The sequence below is a fragment of the Takifugu flavidus genome, chromosome 8 (genome assembly GCF_003711565.1).
Source record: "Takifugu flavidus isolate HTHZ2018 chromosome 8, ASM371156v2, whole genome shotgun sequence".
NCBI lineage: Eukaryota > Metazoa > Chordata > Actinopteri > Tetraodontiformes > Tetraodontidae > Takifugu > Takifugu flavidus.
Genome location: NC_079527.1, coordinates 440,143 through 457,160, shown reverse-complemented (window position 1 = coordinate 457,160; position 17,018 = coordinate 440,143). Strand labels below are relative to the sequence as shown.

The 17,018-nt window shown below is 53.3% G+C and overlaps 3 protein-coding genes across 5 annotated transcripts; 1 reads left to right on the top strand and 2 right to left on the bottom strand.

Moving 5' to 3' along the window:
• Positions 1–92: 92 nt before the first annotated feature.
• Positions 93–1,980, top strand: rfc2 (replication factor C (activator 1) 2). Its single transcript, XM_057041367.1, has 6 exons — positions 93–362; positions 454–559; positions 630–731; positions 806–1,064; positions 1,140–1,400; positions 1,494–1,980. The coding sequence occupies exons 1-6, from the start codon at positions 149–151 to the stop codon at positions 1,602–1,604; spliced, it is 1,053 nt and encodes a 350-aa protein (XP_056897347.1). The 5' UTR covers positions 93–148; the 3' UTR covers positions 1,605–1,980.
• On the bottom strand, positions 1,832–9,243 carry LOC130530305 (protein NDRG3-like). The gene is made up of 16 exons (XM_057041364.1): positions 8,973–9,243; positions 6,545–6,674; positions 6,414–6,446; positions 6,226–6,331; positions 5,945–6,065; positions 4,109–4,171; positions 3,947–4,007; positions 3,695–3,781; positions 3,557–3,613; positions 3,316–3,419; positions 3,155–3,220; positions 2,912–2,963; positions 2,780–2,827; positions 2,632–2,667; positions 2,506–2,557; positions 1,832–2,437 (listed from the first exon to the last, which is right to left on the bottom strand). The coding sequence occupies exons 2-16, from the start codon at positions 6,602–6,604 to the stop codon at positions 2,271–2,273; spliced, it is 1,113 nt and encodes a 370-aa protein (XP_056897344.1). The 5' UTR covers positions 6,605–6,674; positions 8,973–9,243; the 3' UTR covers positions 1,832–2,270.
• Positions 9,244–9,489: 246 nt separating this feature from the next.
• LOC130530295 (PHD finger protein 20-like) lies at positions 9,490–16,486 on the bottom strand. 3 transcript variants are annotated; one of them, XM_057041346.1, is made up of 22 exons: positions 16,288–16,486; positions 15,206–15,285; positions 14,954–15,125; positions 14,779–14,863; positions 14,628–14,701; positions 14,274–14,505; positions 14,116–14,199; positions 13,939–13,998; positions 13,634–13,817; positions 13,446–13,555; positions 13,207–13,341; positions 13,040–13,123; positions 12,830–12,972; positions 12,623–12,722; positions 12,322–12,517; positions 12,073–12,247; positions 11,536–11,755; positions 10,705–11,450; positions 10,635–10,674; positions 10,343–10,604; positions 10,224–10,263; positions 9,490–10,089 (listed from the first exon to the last, which is right to left on the bottom strand). In XM_057041346.1, the coding sequence occupies exons 2-18, from the start codon at positions 15,283–15,285 to the stop codon at positions 11,314–11,316; spliced, it is 2,271 nt and encodes a 756-aa protein (XP_056897326.1). In that variant the 5' UTR covers positions 16,288–16,486; the 3' UTR covers positions 9,490–10,089; positions 10,224–10,263; positions 10,343–10,604; positions 10,635–10,674; positions 10,705–11,313. The 3 variants fall into 3 exon arrangements, with proteins under 3 accessions (XP_056897326.1, XP_056897324.1, XP_056897325.1); XM_057041344.1 differs by having other exon boundaries at positions 9,490–10,157; positions 10,258–10,327; positions 10,386–11,450; XM_057041345.1 differs by lacking the exon at positions 10,224–10,263 and adding an exon at positions 10,287–10,327 and having other exon boundaries at positions 9,490–10,131; positions 10,386–11,450.
• Positions 16,487–17,018: the final 532 nt, after the last annotated feature.

The following is a 17,018-nucleotide window of genomic DNA, read 5'->3' as shown; positions in this document are numbered from 1 at the left end:
CCTAAATGTAAATATCTCGTCATTGGCGCAGACTCTCCTCCAATCAGGCCGCTCGTGGCTGAACGCTCCACCAATAAGAGGAGACGTTGCTGCTGGGTGGCTGTCCGGGGGGACGTGCTGTTCGCGCGCTTAGTGAGCAGCGTTCAACATGGACGTAGAGGTGACGGAGGACCAGAAACCGGCTGCCAGCCGAACGAACACTGACGCCGATGAGCCGTCAGCTAAGAACCCCACATACGAGCTGCCGTGGGTGGAGAAGTACCGGCCGCTGAAGCTGAATGAGGTTGTGGGGAACGAGGAGACGGTGAGCCGGTTGGAAGTGTTCGCCAGGGAAGGGAACGTTCCGAACATCATCATCGCAGGTCCGTTTGCAGCTCGCTGAACGGGGAACTGGTCCAAAAGAGCCCAGCAAGTTCTTCTTAAAGGTGATATTTGACTGTTGTGTGTCATCAGGCCCTCCAGGCACCGGGAAGACCACCAGCATCTTGTGCTTGGCCCGAGCGCTGCTAGGAGCCTCCATGAAGGACGCCGTGCTGGAGCTGAACGCCTCCAACGACAGGTACGGCTGCGTGGGGGAGTCACGTGTTGTCCGGCGACAGGCCCGGTGACCCTGGTTGTTGCCTCTGCAGGGGCATCGATGTGGTGAGGAACAAGATTAAGATGTTCGCTCAACAGAAGGTCACGCTGCCCAGGGGAAGGCACAAGATCATCATTCTGGATGAAGCCGACAGGTGAGGACACAGACTTAAAGCGCCATCAAAAGTTTGCCATCACACAACCTTAGCTGTCAGGTTTCCCCCCCCAGCATGACCGACGGTGCTCAGCAGGCCTTGCGCAGGATCATGGAGATCTACTCAAAGACCACACGCTTCGCCCTGGCCTGTAACGCCTCCGATAAGATCATTGAGCCCATCCAGTCCCGCTGCGCCGTGTTGCGGTACTCCAAACTGACGGATGGACAGATCCTGGCCCGCCTGCAGGAGGTGGTGGAGAAGGAGGCTCTGTCGGTGTCGGACGACGGGCTGGAGGCGGTCATCTTCACGGCCCAGGGAGACATGAGACAGGTGAAAACGTGGCTGCCGCCCCGTTTGTGGGACGCCTGCAGCCCCTCGGCTGACTTCCTCTTCATGTGTTTTCAGGCTCTGAATAATCTGCAGTCCACCAACGCGGGCTTTGGCTTCGTCAACAGCGAGAATGTCTTCAAGGTGTGTGATGAGCCCCACCCTCTGCTGGTGAAAAGCATGCTGGGACACTGCGTGGATGGGAATATTGACGAGGCCTACAAAGTGGTGGAGCAGCTGTGGGCGCTGGGCTACTCCCCGGAGGACATCATCGGAAACATCTTCAGGGTCTGCAAAACCTACCAGATGGCCGAGTACCTCAAACTGGAATTCATCAAGGTGAGTCGGAGCTCCGCCCCCGCCAACGCCCGCCTCAAAGAGAAGGTCGCCGTCTGCTGCCTGAGGTGACTTTTGCTGCGTCTGATTCCGCAGGAGATCGGCTACACCCACATGAGGGTGGCTGAGGGGGTCAATTCGCTGCTCCAGATGGCGGGTCTCCTGGGGAGACTCTGCAGCAAGACAGCGCCGCCTGCTGCCAGCTGAACGCCACGCCGCTCCCCTCCCAGGCCTGACTGGGTCGCTGCTGCAGCTGGTTCCACAGACGTCGCCCTGTGGTGGCAAACCTTACGTTGGAGCTGTGCACTAAAAACACCCTCAGTTTTAGACTTTAAAAGAACAAAACTGTTTTTTTTTCCCCCACAAAATATTAAAAACGAGGCGCTTTTGAAAATGTGATCTGTTTGAATGAGACCAACAAGAGTCCGAAAGCATTCAGGTTGGAACCAGGAGCAGCCTGTAAGACAACAAGCTTTATTTCACTAAAAAACAGGTTTACATTCAAGCTCAACAATCCGGTCTACGAAAGCGTCGGTACAAATGTGTAAACGGCTGTAATAAATAAAGGGAATCCCACACGGAGCATGCGTGTACAGGTGGTCTGAGAGAACATCCCAGTGCCTGGCATTAACGAGGCCCCTGTGCTGAAGAACTACAAGATAAATAAGATCACCAACCGGGTCAAAGAAAACGCCATCAAGTCCAAAGGAACAGGGAACAACTATTAGATGAGGACACAGCACGTCTACATCTAAACCAGGCAAGGTACAGGTAGCTCCACTGTTGCCGTCGCGACCGCCGGGCTCCTGCGTGAGAAGGTATGGTTTCATGCTTTTTGGGAGGTGTGACGGCAGTCTACAGAACCTGGGGGGCCTACGCGCTCATCTCAATGGTGCGCAGCGCCGCGTGGTCGTTGCTGGGGGAGATGTCCTCTGCCAGCGGGGCCGCAGCGCTGCGGCTCCGCGATCCGTCGCTGGAGCCGACGCTGGAGGCCGAGTGAGTCCTGGAGCGAACCAGCCGGGTCATCCCTGCTGTGGGCACTGACCAACAGAGGCATCGAGCTCAGACCACAGGTGTGAAACACGCCAATACTGCTGAAGATACTCACTGTAGCCCATCCCCTGCACAAAGTACTTGAAGGCCTCTGCGAGTTTTCCAGGCTTAGGAAACCAAAACACAGCGCGTCAGTTGACACCAACGTTCCATTTCTTTGAGAAGTCGATGAGGAGCTCACCTGCACCACCTGAGGAAGGCCGCCACAGTCCGCCATCTAGTGGACAGATACAGAACAACAAGCTTCAGCCACAATGGTGTCGTTTGGCTTCACAAAGGCATCAGGAAAGATTGGCGACAGTATTCAGAGCACAGTGAGACGTGGCTACCTTCAGCAGAGTGGTCTTTGTAGGGTTCAGTCTGGAGTTACACTCCACCTACAGAGCAGACAGAAAGACCGCGGTCATGAGCATCTGACATCACATCCTGGCTGTTGCTATGGAAACAAGTCACATGCTCACCACAGCGTCAACCGCTGGTGAAGTGTCTCCAACCACCAGCAGGGTGGGACACCTGACAGAGAGGACAGGACGTAATAATGAGCGGAATCCCTAGGTCCTGGTCCTGGTCCTGGTCCCCCTCCCTCCCCCTCCTGAGTAGTCGTACATCTGAAAATGCTGCTTCATCTCTAGAGTTCTATGATTTCTTAAGAACAAACCTGCAGAACCCTTCAGACCTGGAGCTGGTGTACAGAAGAGTCCTACCTGAGCGTGGTGACTGTGGTGTCGTTGAGACCGAGGACTGGACGCTCCATCTCTAAGTCCATACGACTAACGGGGGAGGGGGGAGAAAGGGGGGGGGGTTCTCAGGTGTAAAACAATGCGTCAGAATGGGGGTGGAGCCTCAGTGTCTCCTCAGTTCCTACCTCTCGTAGCTGCTGTAGAAGAGCGCTAGGTTGTCCTGCGGTATGTCCTGAGAGATGTGGAGTCTGTACGTCTGTACAATCTCCTTATTCTCAGTCAGCTCCTCCTACACACACACACACCACACACACACACACACACCACACACACACACACACACACACACACACACACACACACACAGAGGGGTCACAGCTGAGCACATGTCTCACCAGTCTCACCAGTGTCCTCGTCTGTCCTCACAGTGCTGAAGTGGTGGTCCATGATGGTGTCAATCAGGTTGCTTGTCCAGCCGCTCAGCTGGAACAGGCAGATTATTGGGTTTAGTGACACAGCCACATGTGCTCATCAAGCCTGTGCACGTGTGTGGCCAGTGCTCACCTTCGAGGCCGCCCACTCCATCCAGCCCTTGGCACACGGGTCAATGTTGATCAGAACCAGCCCCTCCACCAGACTGGGCTCATTCAGCTGCGTGACAGAACTGAGGTCATGTGTGTGTGTGTGTGTGTGTGTGTGTGTGTGTGTGTGTGTGTGTGTGTGTGTGTGTGAGAGTGTGTGTGTGTGTGAGAGTGTGTGTGTGTGTGTGAGAGTGTGAGTGTGAGTGTGAGTGTGAGTGAGTGCGACAATACTTACAGCCAGTTTGGTGAGGATGTAGGCTCCAGCTCCAACACCGATACCGATCACACTCTTCACCCTGAAACACACACACACACACACACACACACACACACTCATGGTGAACTGATCCCACATCTCAAAGTTTTACTAAACCTGTGAAGACCAGAAGCTTCTTACTGGAGCTGCGACAGGACAGCTGGCAGCATCTGGGCCAGCTCGTCCACAGTGGGATACTGGTACCTGCTCACAGACACACAACAGGTCAATACAACATGGAACCGGATCCACAGAGGGACACAGTTCTGTGAGGCAGGACAGGTCCTGAACTCGTCCTCCTTTATCACTCTGGTCCTCACAGACACAACGATTTGGTAGCAGGACATCAGGCACATAAACTGTGGGCATAGGAGTTCCCCATGGCTGTGTGCTCAGTCCACTGCTGGACACCCTCGTCACTGACGACCGTGTCCCCTCCCAAAGAAACAGGTCCACCATTAACAGACAACACAATCCTCATCGGGCTGATCGCCCGCAGAGACCAGAGCTGGTGGCTTAGCTGGTTTCCTGGTGCCGGGACAACCACCGGAGACGATTATTGACCCGGGGAAGAGGGACAGCAGGCTCAGACCCAAATAGACCCTGACCCTTCACACCACACCGCATGCTATCAAGAAGGCTCAACAGAGACTCCTCAGCAACTTTCACCGTCGACCAACTGCATCTCAGCCTTCAATGGGAAGTGCCCCTCCAGGACAGGAAGGAAGCAGCCCAGTGTGTCCCTGTATGGAGCAGCCTTCCCACCACCACATCTACAATGTCTAGAGCACAAAGACGGCATTGACCCACAGCACACTGGGCCCACTGTCGGCTGGCAGACGCTTCAGGGCTGTGAAAGCAAGGAGGCTAAAGACCAGACTGAAAAACAGGTTCTAGCCACAGACCGTCAGACCAACAGACCATCAGATCGTCAGACCAGCAGACCGTCAGACCATCAGACCAACGGATCGTCAGACCAACAGACCATCAGACCAACAGACCATCAGATCGTCAGACCAACAGACCAACGGACCATCAGACTAACAGATCGTCAGACCAACGGACCATCAGACTAACAGATCGTCAGACCAACAGACCGTCAGACCAACGGACCGTCAGACCAACGGACCGTCAGACCAACAGATCGTCAGACCAACAGACCGTCAGACCAACGGATCGTCAGACCAACAGACCGTCAGACCAACAGACCGTCAGACCAACAGACCGTCAGACCAACAGACCAACGGACCGTCAGACCAACAGACTGTCAGACCAACAGACCGTCAGACCAACAGACCGTCAGACCAACAGACTGTCAGACCAACAGATCGTCAGACCATCAGATCGTCAGACCAACAGATCGTCAGACCAACCGATCGTCAGACCAACAGATCGTCAGACCAACCGATCGTCAGACCAACCGATCGTCAGACCAACAGACCGTCAGACCAACAGACCACCAGACCATGTATCATCATTAAAGACACCTCTATCAGGATACTCTCTTAATGGACTACAACTCCACAATCAACACGGTCAGCCCCCCCACATGCTCAGCCACAAACTGTCCTCCCTCAACTACACCCATACTCTCTGACTGGTTTCTGGCCTTTCTGGCTGGCTGGCCCCAGTCTGCTAGGATGGGGAACGAGACTTCAGCCATCAACCAGCACAGGCACACCGCAGGGGCATGTCCTTGGTCCCATCCTCTACACCCTGTTCACCCACGACTCTGTGTCCTCCAGCCTACAGTCTGCAGAGGACATCGCTGTGATAGGGTGCACCACGTCAGGGACGCAGGGGCACAGCTGAGGCCACATGAGAGCTGGCTCCAGTATCAAGGAGCCCACACACCCCGACCCAACCGTTCACCCCTCCCTCTGACACGCAGTTCCTTCAGCCATCAGACTGTAATCACAAACAGTCTGCCATCAGAGCTGTGTGTGGTGTGTGTGTGTGTGTGTGTGTGTGTGTTACCCAGCAGGGAACCCAGGAGCATTCTCCTGCTGTCCTGGAGCATCAACGTGCAGAACGGAGAAATGCTGTGTCACCTCCTGCATGTCTTCATAGTTAAACAGGCTGTTAAAACAAGACTTATCTTCACACACACACACACACACACACACACACACACACACACACACACACACACACACACACACACACACACACACACACACACACACACACACACACACACACACACGTTTAGCTTCTTCAGGACCATGTGTGTGTAGAAGGAGTGCAGGTTTACTCACGGTTGAGGCCAACGTCATGGTAAGTGAGGATTGTGGGTCGGTTGCCCTTGGCAACCCCCCTCATGGTAACGTGCAGAACCCCGTGGGCCGTTTCCACGTCATGCTCCTGAGGACGAGGCAGGAACCAATATCTCACACAACCCGGAGCTTTGACTTTTCTGAACCCTGTCCAGACAGGTTGAACTCACCTGACTTTCAAAGTCCTGCAGGTTCCTGGCATTCTAAAAGAGACACAAGTTCTTCATCACTCAGGTGTTTTAATGAGGGATGAAGATGAAGACAAGGGACAAAGGAGCCTCGTCCAGAGCTGCTGGCCCACCTGTCCTGTCAGCAGTGGTTTGATCTCAGTCAGTTGGACATCGTGAAGCTCCTCCATCATATGGCTGCTGTAGCGTCACTCACTGATTTTGGGACACGTCCACAGGCAGGTGGACGGATGGAAGAGGACACTGAGGGACAAAGCACCTGTCAGTGATGTCGTACACATGGCCAACGCTGAGGAGGTTCAGACACCAGGCTTGGGAGGACTCGGCTCCATCTGGACCGGTCTGACCACAGCTTCCCATTCTACACACCAGAACACGGAGCAAATATGGACCCCTGTCACGGATTCATTCCGTGCATCCCAACGAGCCACAGAGGTCAAAGATGTCCCCCTCCGGCCCACATCCCCAAGGATGGGTGATGCTCTCCATTGGTTCAGACTCAACAAACAGGAACCGGTCTCAACCATTACCCAACCTGGCTCAGACCCTGTGGCCACAGAACTAACAGATCTTCTACTGCTTGACCCCTTAATGGGGTCCTGGAGACTATCCCAGCTCCAGCCGGACCAATGTGGGACATTTGCAAGGTGGCTATTTGTGGACTACAGCACAACAGTCTCCTCCAGCAGGGGGGGAGTGGTTCTGACATGTGCAACAGGATGCAGAAACCCGAAGCCCGGTGGTGAAGTGCTGGAGGAGGAGCAGAAAGACAGGGGGTCAAGAGAAGCACCTGTATCAAAGCACGCGTGGACACCAGAAGACAGCTCAGAACACAGCTCGGCCACATCAGCCCAACGACACAACTAAAGCTAGCTAGGTTAGCAACGGTAGCTGACTGGCTCAGCAGGGTCAGGAGCCCCTTCACCACCATGTTCTGCTACAACACAGTGTGTGTGCATGTGTGTGTGTGCGTGTGTGTGTGGGGGGGGGGGGGGGGCAGGCAGAGGCGCAGCAATGTTCTGGATGGATATTGAGCTTCCTTTGGGCCATCTGGCTCCAGCCCAAACATATAACCAACACCCCCCCCCCCACACACACACACACACATGTTTTTCTGACTGTCATTCAGGCCTGACAGCTAAACCAGACAAGCCCACAAACCTGCAGCCATTGAGGTGTATCAAGACCAGTCATTGGACGGGACAGGATGGGACAGGAGCAGGACAGGATGGGACAGGACAGGAAAGGAGCAGGACAGGAGAGGAGAGGAGAGGACAGGAGCAGGACAGGAGAAGTGAGGACAGGAACAGGAGAGGACAGGACAGGACAGGATGAGACAGGAGCACAACAGGAGAGGACAGGATGGGACAGGAGCAGGACAGGACAGGAGCACGACAGGACAGGAGCACGACAGGATGGGACAGGACAGCAGCAGGACAGGACAGGAACACAACAGGAGAGGACAGGAGCAGGACAAGAGAGGACAGGACAGGATGGGACAGGAGCAGGACAGGATGGGACAGGAGCAGGATAGGATGGGACAGGAGCAGGACAGGATGGGACAGGAGCAGGACAGGAGAGGACAGGAGCAGGACAGCGACCACCACCGGTGGTGCTGTGTTCTGGCATCCACACGGGTCCCAGTATTACACAGGTGTGCGCCACTGTGGTGCAGCAGACATCCAACCAGTTTCAACATCCTGTGTCTTCAGCAGTGGAACCATGTGGCGAGTGTCCACGACCAGCACCCTCAGCAGAAGGTTGGGGAGGTCTGAAGACAGCCCTGTCCTCTTACCTGACCTCATTACGGAACAAGTTTCTCTTCTATTCCACATCAAATCTGTTGAGGAGGGGCTTTAATCCACCTCCTGGAGCCTCACTAATTTAATTTACTGCTGAATTAAAGTCCAATCATCAGAGGACAGAGAGGACAAAGCTCTTGTGCTGATACTGGGAGCTCAGACCAGGTCCAGGGGTGGATCTCTGGATCTGTAGGACGGGAGCAGAACCTCACCAAACAAACCAATAATTTGATTCAATGATTGATGGATCTTGGTTCCACGTATGAGCTTCATCATCTAAACAGGACTTCTGGTATTACCGGTATGGGCTGGATGTTCAACAAGTCTGAGACCATCACTGATGATCCGTAGTCAACGATCCAGAACCAGTGATCCAGAACCAGTGATCCGATCAAGCTCTGCTCAGATCTGCTCATGTGTTCAGATATTATGTTGATGCTCCTGGCTCTGCTGCTGACCACCCACGCTCTCACACTCCCACACGCACGCACGCGCGCGTCCGGATTAGCTGCTTTAAACGCTGCTAATTAAGGAGCCTTATCACCATGTTTTTAGGTGATCCCTACACATATTGTCCCTCTGTCACGTAGACGCGCACCATAGATGGACTCGAAGGTACCAAAGAAGGCTGTGTCGCGTCAACTCTCACCGTTCATGACAGTCAGCCTACGCTTGTCGTTTAGCTGTAAAGCTAACTAGCCTTAACAAGGTTAGTTGTGAGGAAGTGAAGGTTACTCACGGCGATCCGCTCCCCGCACCGAGGCCGTGAGCTGCTCCAGTTAGGGGATCACCCACGCGCTTAGCTGCTCGTGTCGAGCTGATCGCGAGGTCTGTCAAACTGACTCAGTGCTCAGCACGCGGGCGCTCGGGGGGCGGGGCTACGGTCACGTAAACAATCAGAACCATGAGCTCATCGCTTTTATCTGTGCTGGAACAGGAAGTGAGGCGGAGTTTCTTTGATCTTTGCTGAAAATGAAGATAAAAGCGCCGCTGAGTCCGCTCCTCCACGAGCCCTTTAGGGATTGCGCATGCGCAGAGAGTCTGTTGCGTGGCTATCTGCGTCTGTACATCTATACCGAGTGAAAATACCACCAACTCTGCCCCGAACGTTTGGTGCCGCTTGGCCAGCAGAAACAGGTTATGAACGCACGCGTACGCGCACGATCACGTTCAGCAATGAGCTCAGTTTATGGAGGGAAACAGAAATATCAGAACTGTTCAAGACACAAATAAGAACTGTATGAAACACGTCCTCGTCCATTTGACAACCTTTTATCACACTTTAGAAGCTTCTTTCCAAACTTATACACTTTAAAAAATTGTAAAAGGAAAAAAAACTGAAGAAAAATAATAAAAGTCTTTTAAATAACCTTCCTATTAAAAATAGAATTTCTGTAAGACTTTAGTTCAGCTCTCAGCCACCAGCTCTGGACTCCAGACGTCAGTTCTAGTTGTCGGGCCAAATGGTCCGAATCTACGCCGAGCAAAAGCGTCTAAAAGTGTAGCGTTGCTGTGCAGGAAGTCGCCGGCGTCCTCATCCCGCTCCTTCAAACATCACACGTGAAGAAAGGTGGAGAAGCTGCGCGTTGCTTCTCTGTAGGATCCAGAACCACTGGGGTGCTGAAGCTGCTCCCTCACAGAGGTCAGAGGGCGGCGTCGGGCCCTTCACTCTCAACCAAGACTCAGCGCTAACGTTGGGCTGTTTAGGATCAAGGAAAGACTGGGTTCTTTCTCTTTGTTTTCCTGAATCCGTCTCTCATTTCTGGGCCGACGGGTCCGTCCTGAACGGCTGGGGTCACATAACCATGTTTCAGAACCGAGGCTTCCTTCCTAACCCTAACCCTTCCCTCCTAACCCTAACCCCTAACCCTAACCCTCCTAACCCTAACCCCTCTCTCCTAACCCTAACCCTTCCCTCCTAACCCTTCCCTCCTAACCCTAACCCCCTAACCCTAACCCCTCTCTCCTAACCCTAACCTTCCCTCCTAACCTAACCCTCCTAACCCTAACCCTCTAACCCTAACCCTTCCCTCCTAACCCTAACCCTCCTAACCCTAACCCTCTTAACCCTAACCCTTCCCTCCTAACCCTAACCTTAACCCTCTTAACCCTAACCCCCTAACCCTCTTAACCCTAACCCTTCCCTCCTAACCCTAACCGTCTAACCGTAACCCGACCTGTGGAATAATGAGTTTGTTCAGAGTTGAGTTGTTCAGTCCAGCTGTGACCACATTCACCTCTGCTTGGCCTGGACAGAGGCTGTGAGAGGACCTGGGGGGACCTGGGAAGATCTGGGAGGACTGGGGAGGACCTGAGAGGACTGGGGAGGACCTGGAATAACCTGGGGAGATCTGGGAGGACTGGGGAGGACCTGGGAGAACTGGGGAGGACATGGGAGGACCTGGAATAACCTGGGGAGATCTGGGAGGACTGGGGAGGACCTGGGAGAACTGGGGAGGACATGGGAGGACTGGGGAGGACCTGGGAGAACCTGGGGAGATCTGGGAGGACCTGGTGGGCTGAGTCGCTTCCACTGACCGTAACCACAATTGACCCACTTTGTTTAGCAACAGGTGATACAGCAGAGCGCTGCGAAGAGGACACGTTTGGACCTGCTCCATGGCCTCCGCTGCTGTTAGCAACACACATCAACACACATCCAGTGTCCAGGTGCTCAAATCAGGTGTAGCCTTTGTTGTGGACTCCCAAAATCCCACTGATGAAGTCTTGACGTTGAGTGAGCAGATGAAAGCAACAACAAACATTCTTCTTACAAAACTACCAATGTGAACAAACGGCTGGTATTTTAGGGGTGTTTCCACAGTCCCGCCCTTGATGGCTGCACTAAAATGATGTAAGCTGTGAGAGTCGCTCGTCACCAACCATCCACCAACAGTCCACCGTGGGCGTGTGCTCGGACCACACAGCGGATCTCACAACTGTTCTGGCCCCTTTGAGTGATGCAGCAAATGCCCCTTCGGTTTCTAAAAGCCCTCATGTTGCTCTCTGCCACCAGCTGGGGGGGGGGGCGTCTCCAGATGCCGCTCGGCTCGCTAAGCCTGTCCTACTAGCAATCAAACTCAGCGCCAGAACGAAAGCCTTCTAACGGTGCACAGGTCATGCAGCAGCCACCTGATTCGCTGTTTCAGCTGGGGGAGGCGGGACAAAGGATCAGGAGGCTCCAGCTCGCCAGAGTGGTCCAACCAGGACTCCAACACTGCAGAGACAGAGGGGGGGGCAGTTAGCTGGTCCACTGTTTTCAGGGTCTCTGGAGTTGGACTCCCAGCTCAGGGGCAGGTTACCATCCAGCTCCCGCTCTATCAGGTCCATCCTGCTGCTGATCTGGTGATGGAGAGCCTCCACGTGCTCCAGCAGGTTGAGCTGACACTCGGCCACGGACGCTGTCCGGGGCTCCAGCGTGGGCGCCTGAGCCGCGGCGTCTTCACAGCCGCGAGTTTGGGCTTCTGCTCTTCCAGCCGAGCGTGTCAGCACCTCCCTGCAAACATCTGCGGCTGTTCTGTCCTGCAGAAGCAGAATCAAAGTGGACATCAGTCCTCCAAAGAAAAGAACTCACCTCCAACCCCGTCGAAAAGAGTAGCGCACTTTTCTTGTGCGTGCACAGAAAATCTCTGGGCGGTATGAATAGTCCCGCACCGACCAGAGCGTCCGGCTTCACGCTGCACACTTTTGGGTGGTTTCCTAGCAACAGCACGAGCGTGTTCTGTGAACGCCTTCTTCTTCACACACCCCTCTCGTCACAATAATATAGTCAACGGGCTGTTTGTCTCATTCAGCGGGACAATAATCAGGACGAGCAGCTTTGTCCCCAGCGCATTTACCCTTTTTACCTCCTGCTCTTCTTTCACTGCAGCCTTCCACTGTCCTGCCTCATCTGGCGTTTCCCAGGATGCACCAGGCTTTTGGTAGCAGTGCTCACTGCTGACATAGCAGAGCACCCCTTCCTCCCGTTTCCATGGCAGCCTCCACAGCTTCAGCTCGGGGTGGGACGGCGAGCTTCGTGGACCGACAGAGGGACAGAATGAAAAGGTGTTTGTGGGGACTCAGAGGACGCTCAGAGGAGCACTCACTGCAGCATGGCCATCTGGAGCTTGAGTCCACTCAGGACCTGAGTGAGGACCTGGACGTGTCCCAGCAGGTGGCTGGTGTGAGAAATCTTGGAGGAGTTGATCTGAGAGTAGTTCTCCTTCACACAGGACAGGCCGAACATCTGGCCCGAAATCAGCAGGTCAGGTTCTGACAGGAAATGTTGAGCACGCCGCCACCCTGCCCCCCCCGACACACACACACACAAACACATTATACACACACGTTCAGCATCACCATCATACTACTGTGAGATTCTGCCCGGTTACCATAGTGACGGCATACCTGCAAAGTGTCTGCAGTAATAACAGATGTAGTTTTGTGGGACGTTGTCTTCATATAATCCCATACAGGTGCCATGCTGCCAACATAGACAGGACTCACACTACACACACACACACACGCACACACACACACGCACACACAGGCGCACGTTAGCGCTCAATAAAAGCATGTTTGGACTTCCGTAGCTCAGGTGTGGAAGTGGATTACCTGAATCATGAAGTCATTTTCCTCGTCCACTTCGCACACACACCTCACCAGCTCACACTCCTCGGTCTCCATGCCGACAGGCCACGGGGGAGTGTCCTCTCCGCTCTCGGCCGTCAGTGTCGACCAGTCGCTGCCGTCGTCCACTGAAGGTGAGACACAAGGCTGAGGTCAGACAGGAAGTGTGGGGTCCTCGGGTGTGTGTGTGCCCACCTTGTGAAGGTGTGTTCGGAGGTTCACAAGGCTTCAGAGGGACCGCAGGTTTGTCTGAGATTTCATCATCGCTGCTGCACAGTCCTGAGCAGTAGACAAAGACAGCGTGTGGACAGGACATGAGGGCTGGAGGGAAGCGGCTCCTGTGGACCAGAAAGGCTTCTCACCTGGCTGACTCTTCCTCTTCTTCTTCTTTCTCTTCTTCATTTTCTTCTTCTTCTTCAGTTTGACTCTCAGGAAGTTCCTCCTGTCCTTCCTGTCCTGCCCTGTCTTCTCCCCACCTGCGTCCTGCTGTAGCTCACCTGGATGGGTTAGACACACACACACACACACACACTAGTGGGATAAACCTTTATTGGTGTGAAAGTTTCACGCCGGGAAACCCCGACTGTCACAGACAGACTACCTGTTTCCAGGGGGCCGGGGTCTCTGTCGTCATGGTGACAGGTCTGGATTTGGTCCCCTGACTTCAAGCCTGGCACAAAGTCATCCCTTTTAGAGGATGACCTCCTCCTCCTGCAACCATGACAGACAGTTCTTCACCCTCCTGCCGCTAAGCTCCGTGCACGTGTGTGACCCAGCCCACCAACCCACCTAGGAGGCTCCTCGCCGACACAGGCGTCCACCTGCTGCTCAGAGTGGTAGTACTTGATGTGGTAGTGCAGCAGGCTGGCCTTCCTGAAGGACTTGGAGCAGCCGGCAGCTGGACACTTGAAAGGGTTGTGGTCCAGTTCGATGGAGAGGATGGGAGGGGGCTGGTTCTTTATGACCCGGTACACTGAGAGGACAGACGGACGGACGCTCAAGACTTTCACAAAAGGTGTCCCTCTTTATCATGTAAGGTGAGTGTGTGTGTGTGTGTGTGTTGTGTGTGTGTGTGTGTGTGTGTGTGCCCTCACGTGGCTCTCGGCTGAACTTGTGTGTGGTGGGCAGGTGTGCCTGGCGCTCCAACAGGACATCTAAAAGATCAAATATGTCAAGTTGGCGCTAACAGCAGTGGAACCTCCTACAGATGCGTCGCCCATGCAAACGACAGGAAGTTCTGATTAAAACATCTGGATTTGAGCTGAAATTACCTCTGTCTATGTGGGGCAGCTTCGGTGGAACCAGCAGTGGAGGGTCACCTGTGAGGAGCTCGTTCTGCACTCCGCTGCTTGTACCTGGAGGAGGAGCAGCTCCTGGTGTTATCAGGAAGCAGTGGAGAATTCTGGGAGGTGCAACCAACTAGACTCACTTCCATCTGCTTGTTTCTTCGCTGGTGAATGACAGGAGGGACGCTCAGCCTTCCTCTTTTTCTCCTCCTCCTCCTCCTCATTCTCACCTCCTTCCCTTTCGTCAGCTGTCACCTTCTCCTCCACGTCCTTCTTATCTTCTCCCTCTTTCTGCTTCTCCTCCGCACTCTCCTCCTCACTGCCCCCGTCCTCCCAGTCCTCACTTCCCACCGCAGTCTTCTCAGCTCTGGAGTTCTGTTGCACGACACACACACACACACACACACACACACACACACACACACACACACACACACATAAACCCTGAGTAGTGCCGTCTCACAAAGGCCAAAAGGATGAAGTGGGCAATTTCTTACTTCCTGGAAGGGTTTGACCTTCGTGGGCTTCACCGTGCGAACAACACCATCGTAGAAACGAACCTTGTAGGAATCTGAAACACGTGCACGCAGACATGTGAAGCCTGACTGACAGCAGCATACACTCTTTCAGAGAGAGCGTGTGCCTCACTGTCTCTGTTGACGCTGAGGATCTTGGCGGGGTAGAACCGGCAGTCTGTCCAGCAGGCCAGAACCTTCATACCTGCAGCAAAGACCTGAGACACCGAGGCAAAAACACCAAAGCCATCATCTACACAACAAGGAAACATCACCTGCTCCAGTCAGCTGACTGGGATGTGTCATACCACGGGTGAATGTGGTGGACTCAAGCCCTGCCTCCTCAGGCTGACGCGCTCCAGCGGCCGCAGGAGCGGCGAGTTCCACTGAAACCATTCATCGTGACGGTGACTCCAGTGCTGGTAGTGGACCAGCACCCGTTCCCTGTCGCAGTCAATCTTCTTGATGGTGGCTGAATACCTGACGGGACGACAGTGGACGGATAAGACAACGCCACTGGTGGCGATGGTGATCAACGGTAATGGCGGTGGGCTCCAAACCATTTCTTGTGGCGTTCTCGGGCTTCTAGCTGAGCTCCAACCTCAAAGATGATCCCTGCCCTGTCTGGAGGAGTCTTCATCTGGCAGACACATGACATCCAATAGGAATTTATTAATGTTATCAACATCACAATTGGCCATGAATAACCGCTAGCAACAGCATCATCCACAAACTAATGCTTACCTAGAGGGCAAAAATTAAAATAAAGTGTACTATTCTGACGCAACATTTTGATATATTCTTTTCAGGGTTGGTTTGTTCGGCCAATGAATGTTGCCGTGGATGTCCTAAATCATTATATCATTGGGATTTAGCAAATTATTTGTCCCTTAACTGTTCTTGTAACAGAATTTAACTTTTAAGTGACAGCAAGATGAATATTCAAAGGAATATTAGCACATTTCTTCTGATCAAGATAAGAAAAGAAACAGCCATTAATGTCAATATTAGCAGGCTATTAAATCTCATTGGAATTGTTTCTGAAATGATGAACAACCCTTTAGGTGGTCTCCTCGGTGGTCCATTCTTACATGGCCAACACAGGCCCAGTTTAAACAAGTGATAAGCCCAACCGAACTGGGTTTATTCCCTTTGCGACCATCTGACGAGTGTTTCCGGGAAGAAAGGATCTGATTGGTCGGCCCGGAGTGACAGTCGCCTCTTCTGAAAGGTCATTGGATGCTTCTCTTGTCAATCACAGCTGAGTCCCCGCCTCTCGGCACCCGCAGAGATATTTGACAGTGGCTATATGCTAATGTTGCAATGGAGCTAGCTTGAGGTAGCACCGAGGTCTTCAGTTAGGAGCAAAATGCTCCGAGAAGGAGCTTCACTAGCTTCACTATTAACCAACCCAACCCAATGGGACGATGGCAGCCGTGCCAGAGACGCGCTCGTTTAAATGGAGTTGTCTTTTCTCCCCGGTGACTGATAGACAAGCTAACCGCTAACTAGCTGAACGGCTCAAAGTGACAGTCGCGAGCGGGTCAAACTTTTCATCAAAAGTCTCCGAAGCAAAGACGTTTCTCAACGAACAGCAACGTGTTTTCAAGGAAGCGAGAGACTGCGAGCAAAGCTTGTTTACCTCTCGCGTTTCACCAGCACCGCACTCTTCATACTGTTGTGATTGTTGGAGCGCGCGTGCGCAGACTCCGCCGCCACTCAGCTGTGTTGAGCCACAACAGGAACCTCGATGACGGTGCACGCACGCAATCCTGGCTGCTGCGTGTGGTGCCACAACAACAACGTTTATTACACGATCCGATCGACGAAGACGGCTTTTTTCAGCCCACCACAGCTTGACAATCATTACTCAGTAGCAGAGAAACCACTAAAAATTTATGGGGAGAAACACGACAAAGTCTGGGTCAGAACCTGAGACAGAATAATAAACGTCCCTTAATCCTTTATGGCATTTTTTGATACATCAAAATCTGTATTCTGAAAAATCAAAGGAACAATCCCAATAGATTTGGATCTCCTTCCTCTTATCTTGGACTATCTTCCTCCTCACTGGTTGCAGAGATCAAACTGAATGAGATGAAGGAAGCGATCTCCTGTGTCCCTGGACTCTTGTCATCCATCAGACCAGACCACGGATCTACAGGCTGATGACAGCGCAGCAGAAAGTAGGGCAAGGTCCCCTTCAACTGATTTCTTCTTGTCAGCAAGCATTCTCGGCAGCTGTAAGAGGGTCCGGTTGAAGGTCTCAGTCGGAGTTCCCCGAGCGTTGGAGGGCATTCTTCATTAGTGTCAGATACCTCCGTTTTCTAGTCCTACAGAACTCATTCTCAGACCCACAACCCTGATCGCGGT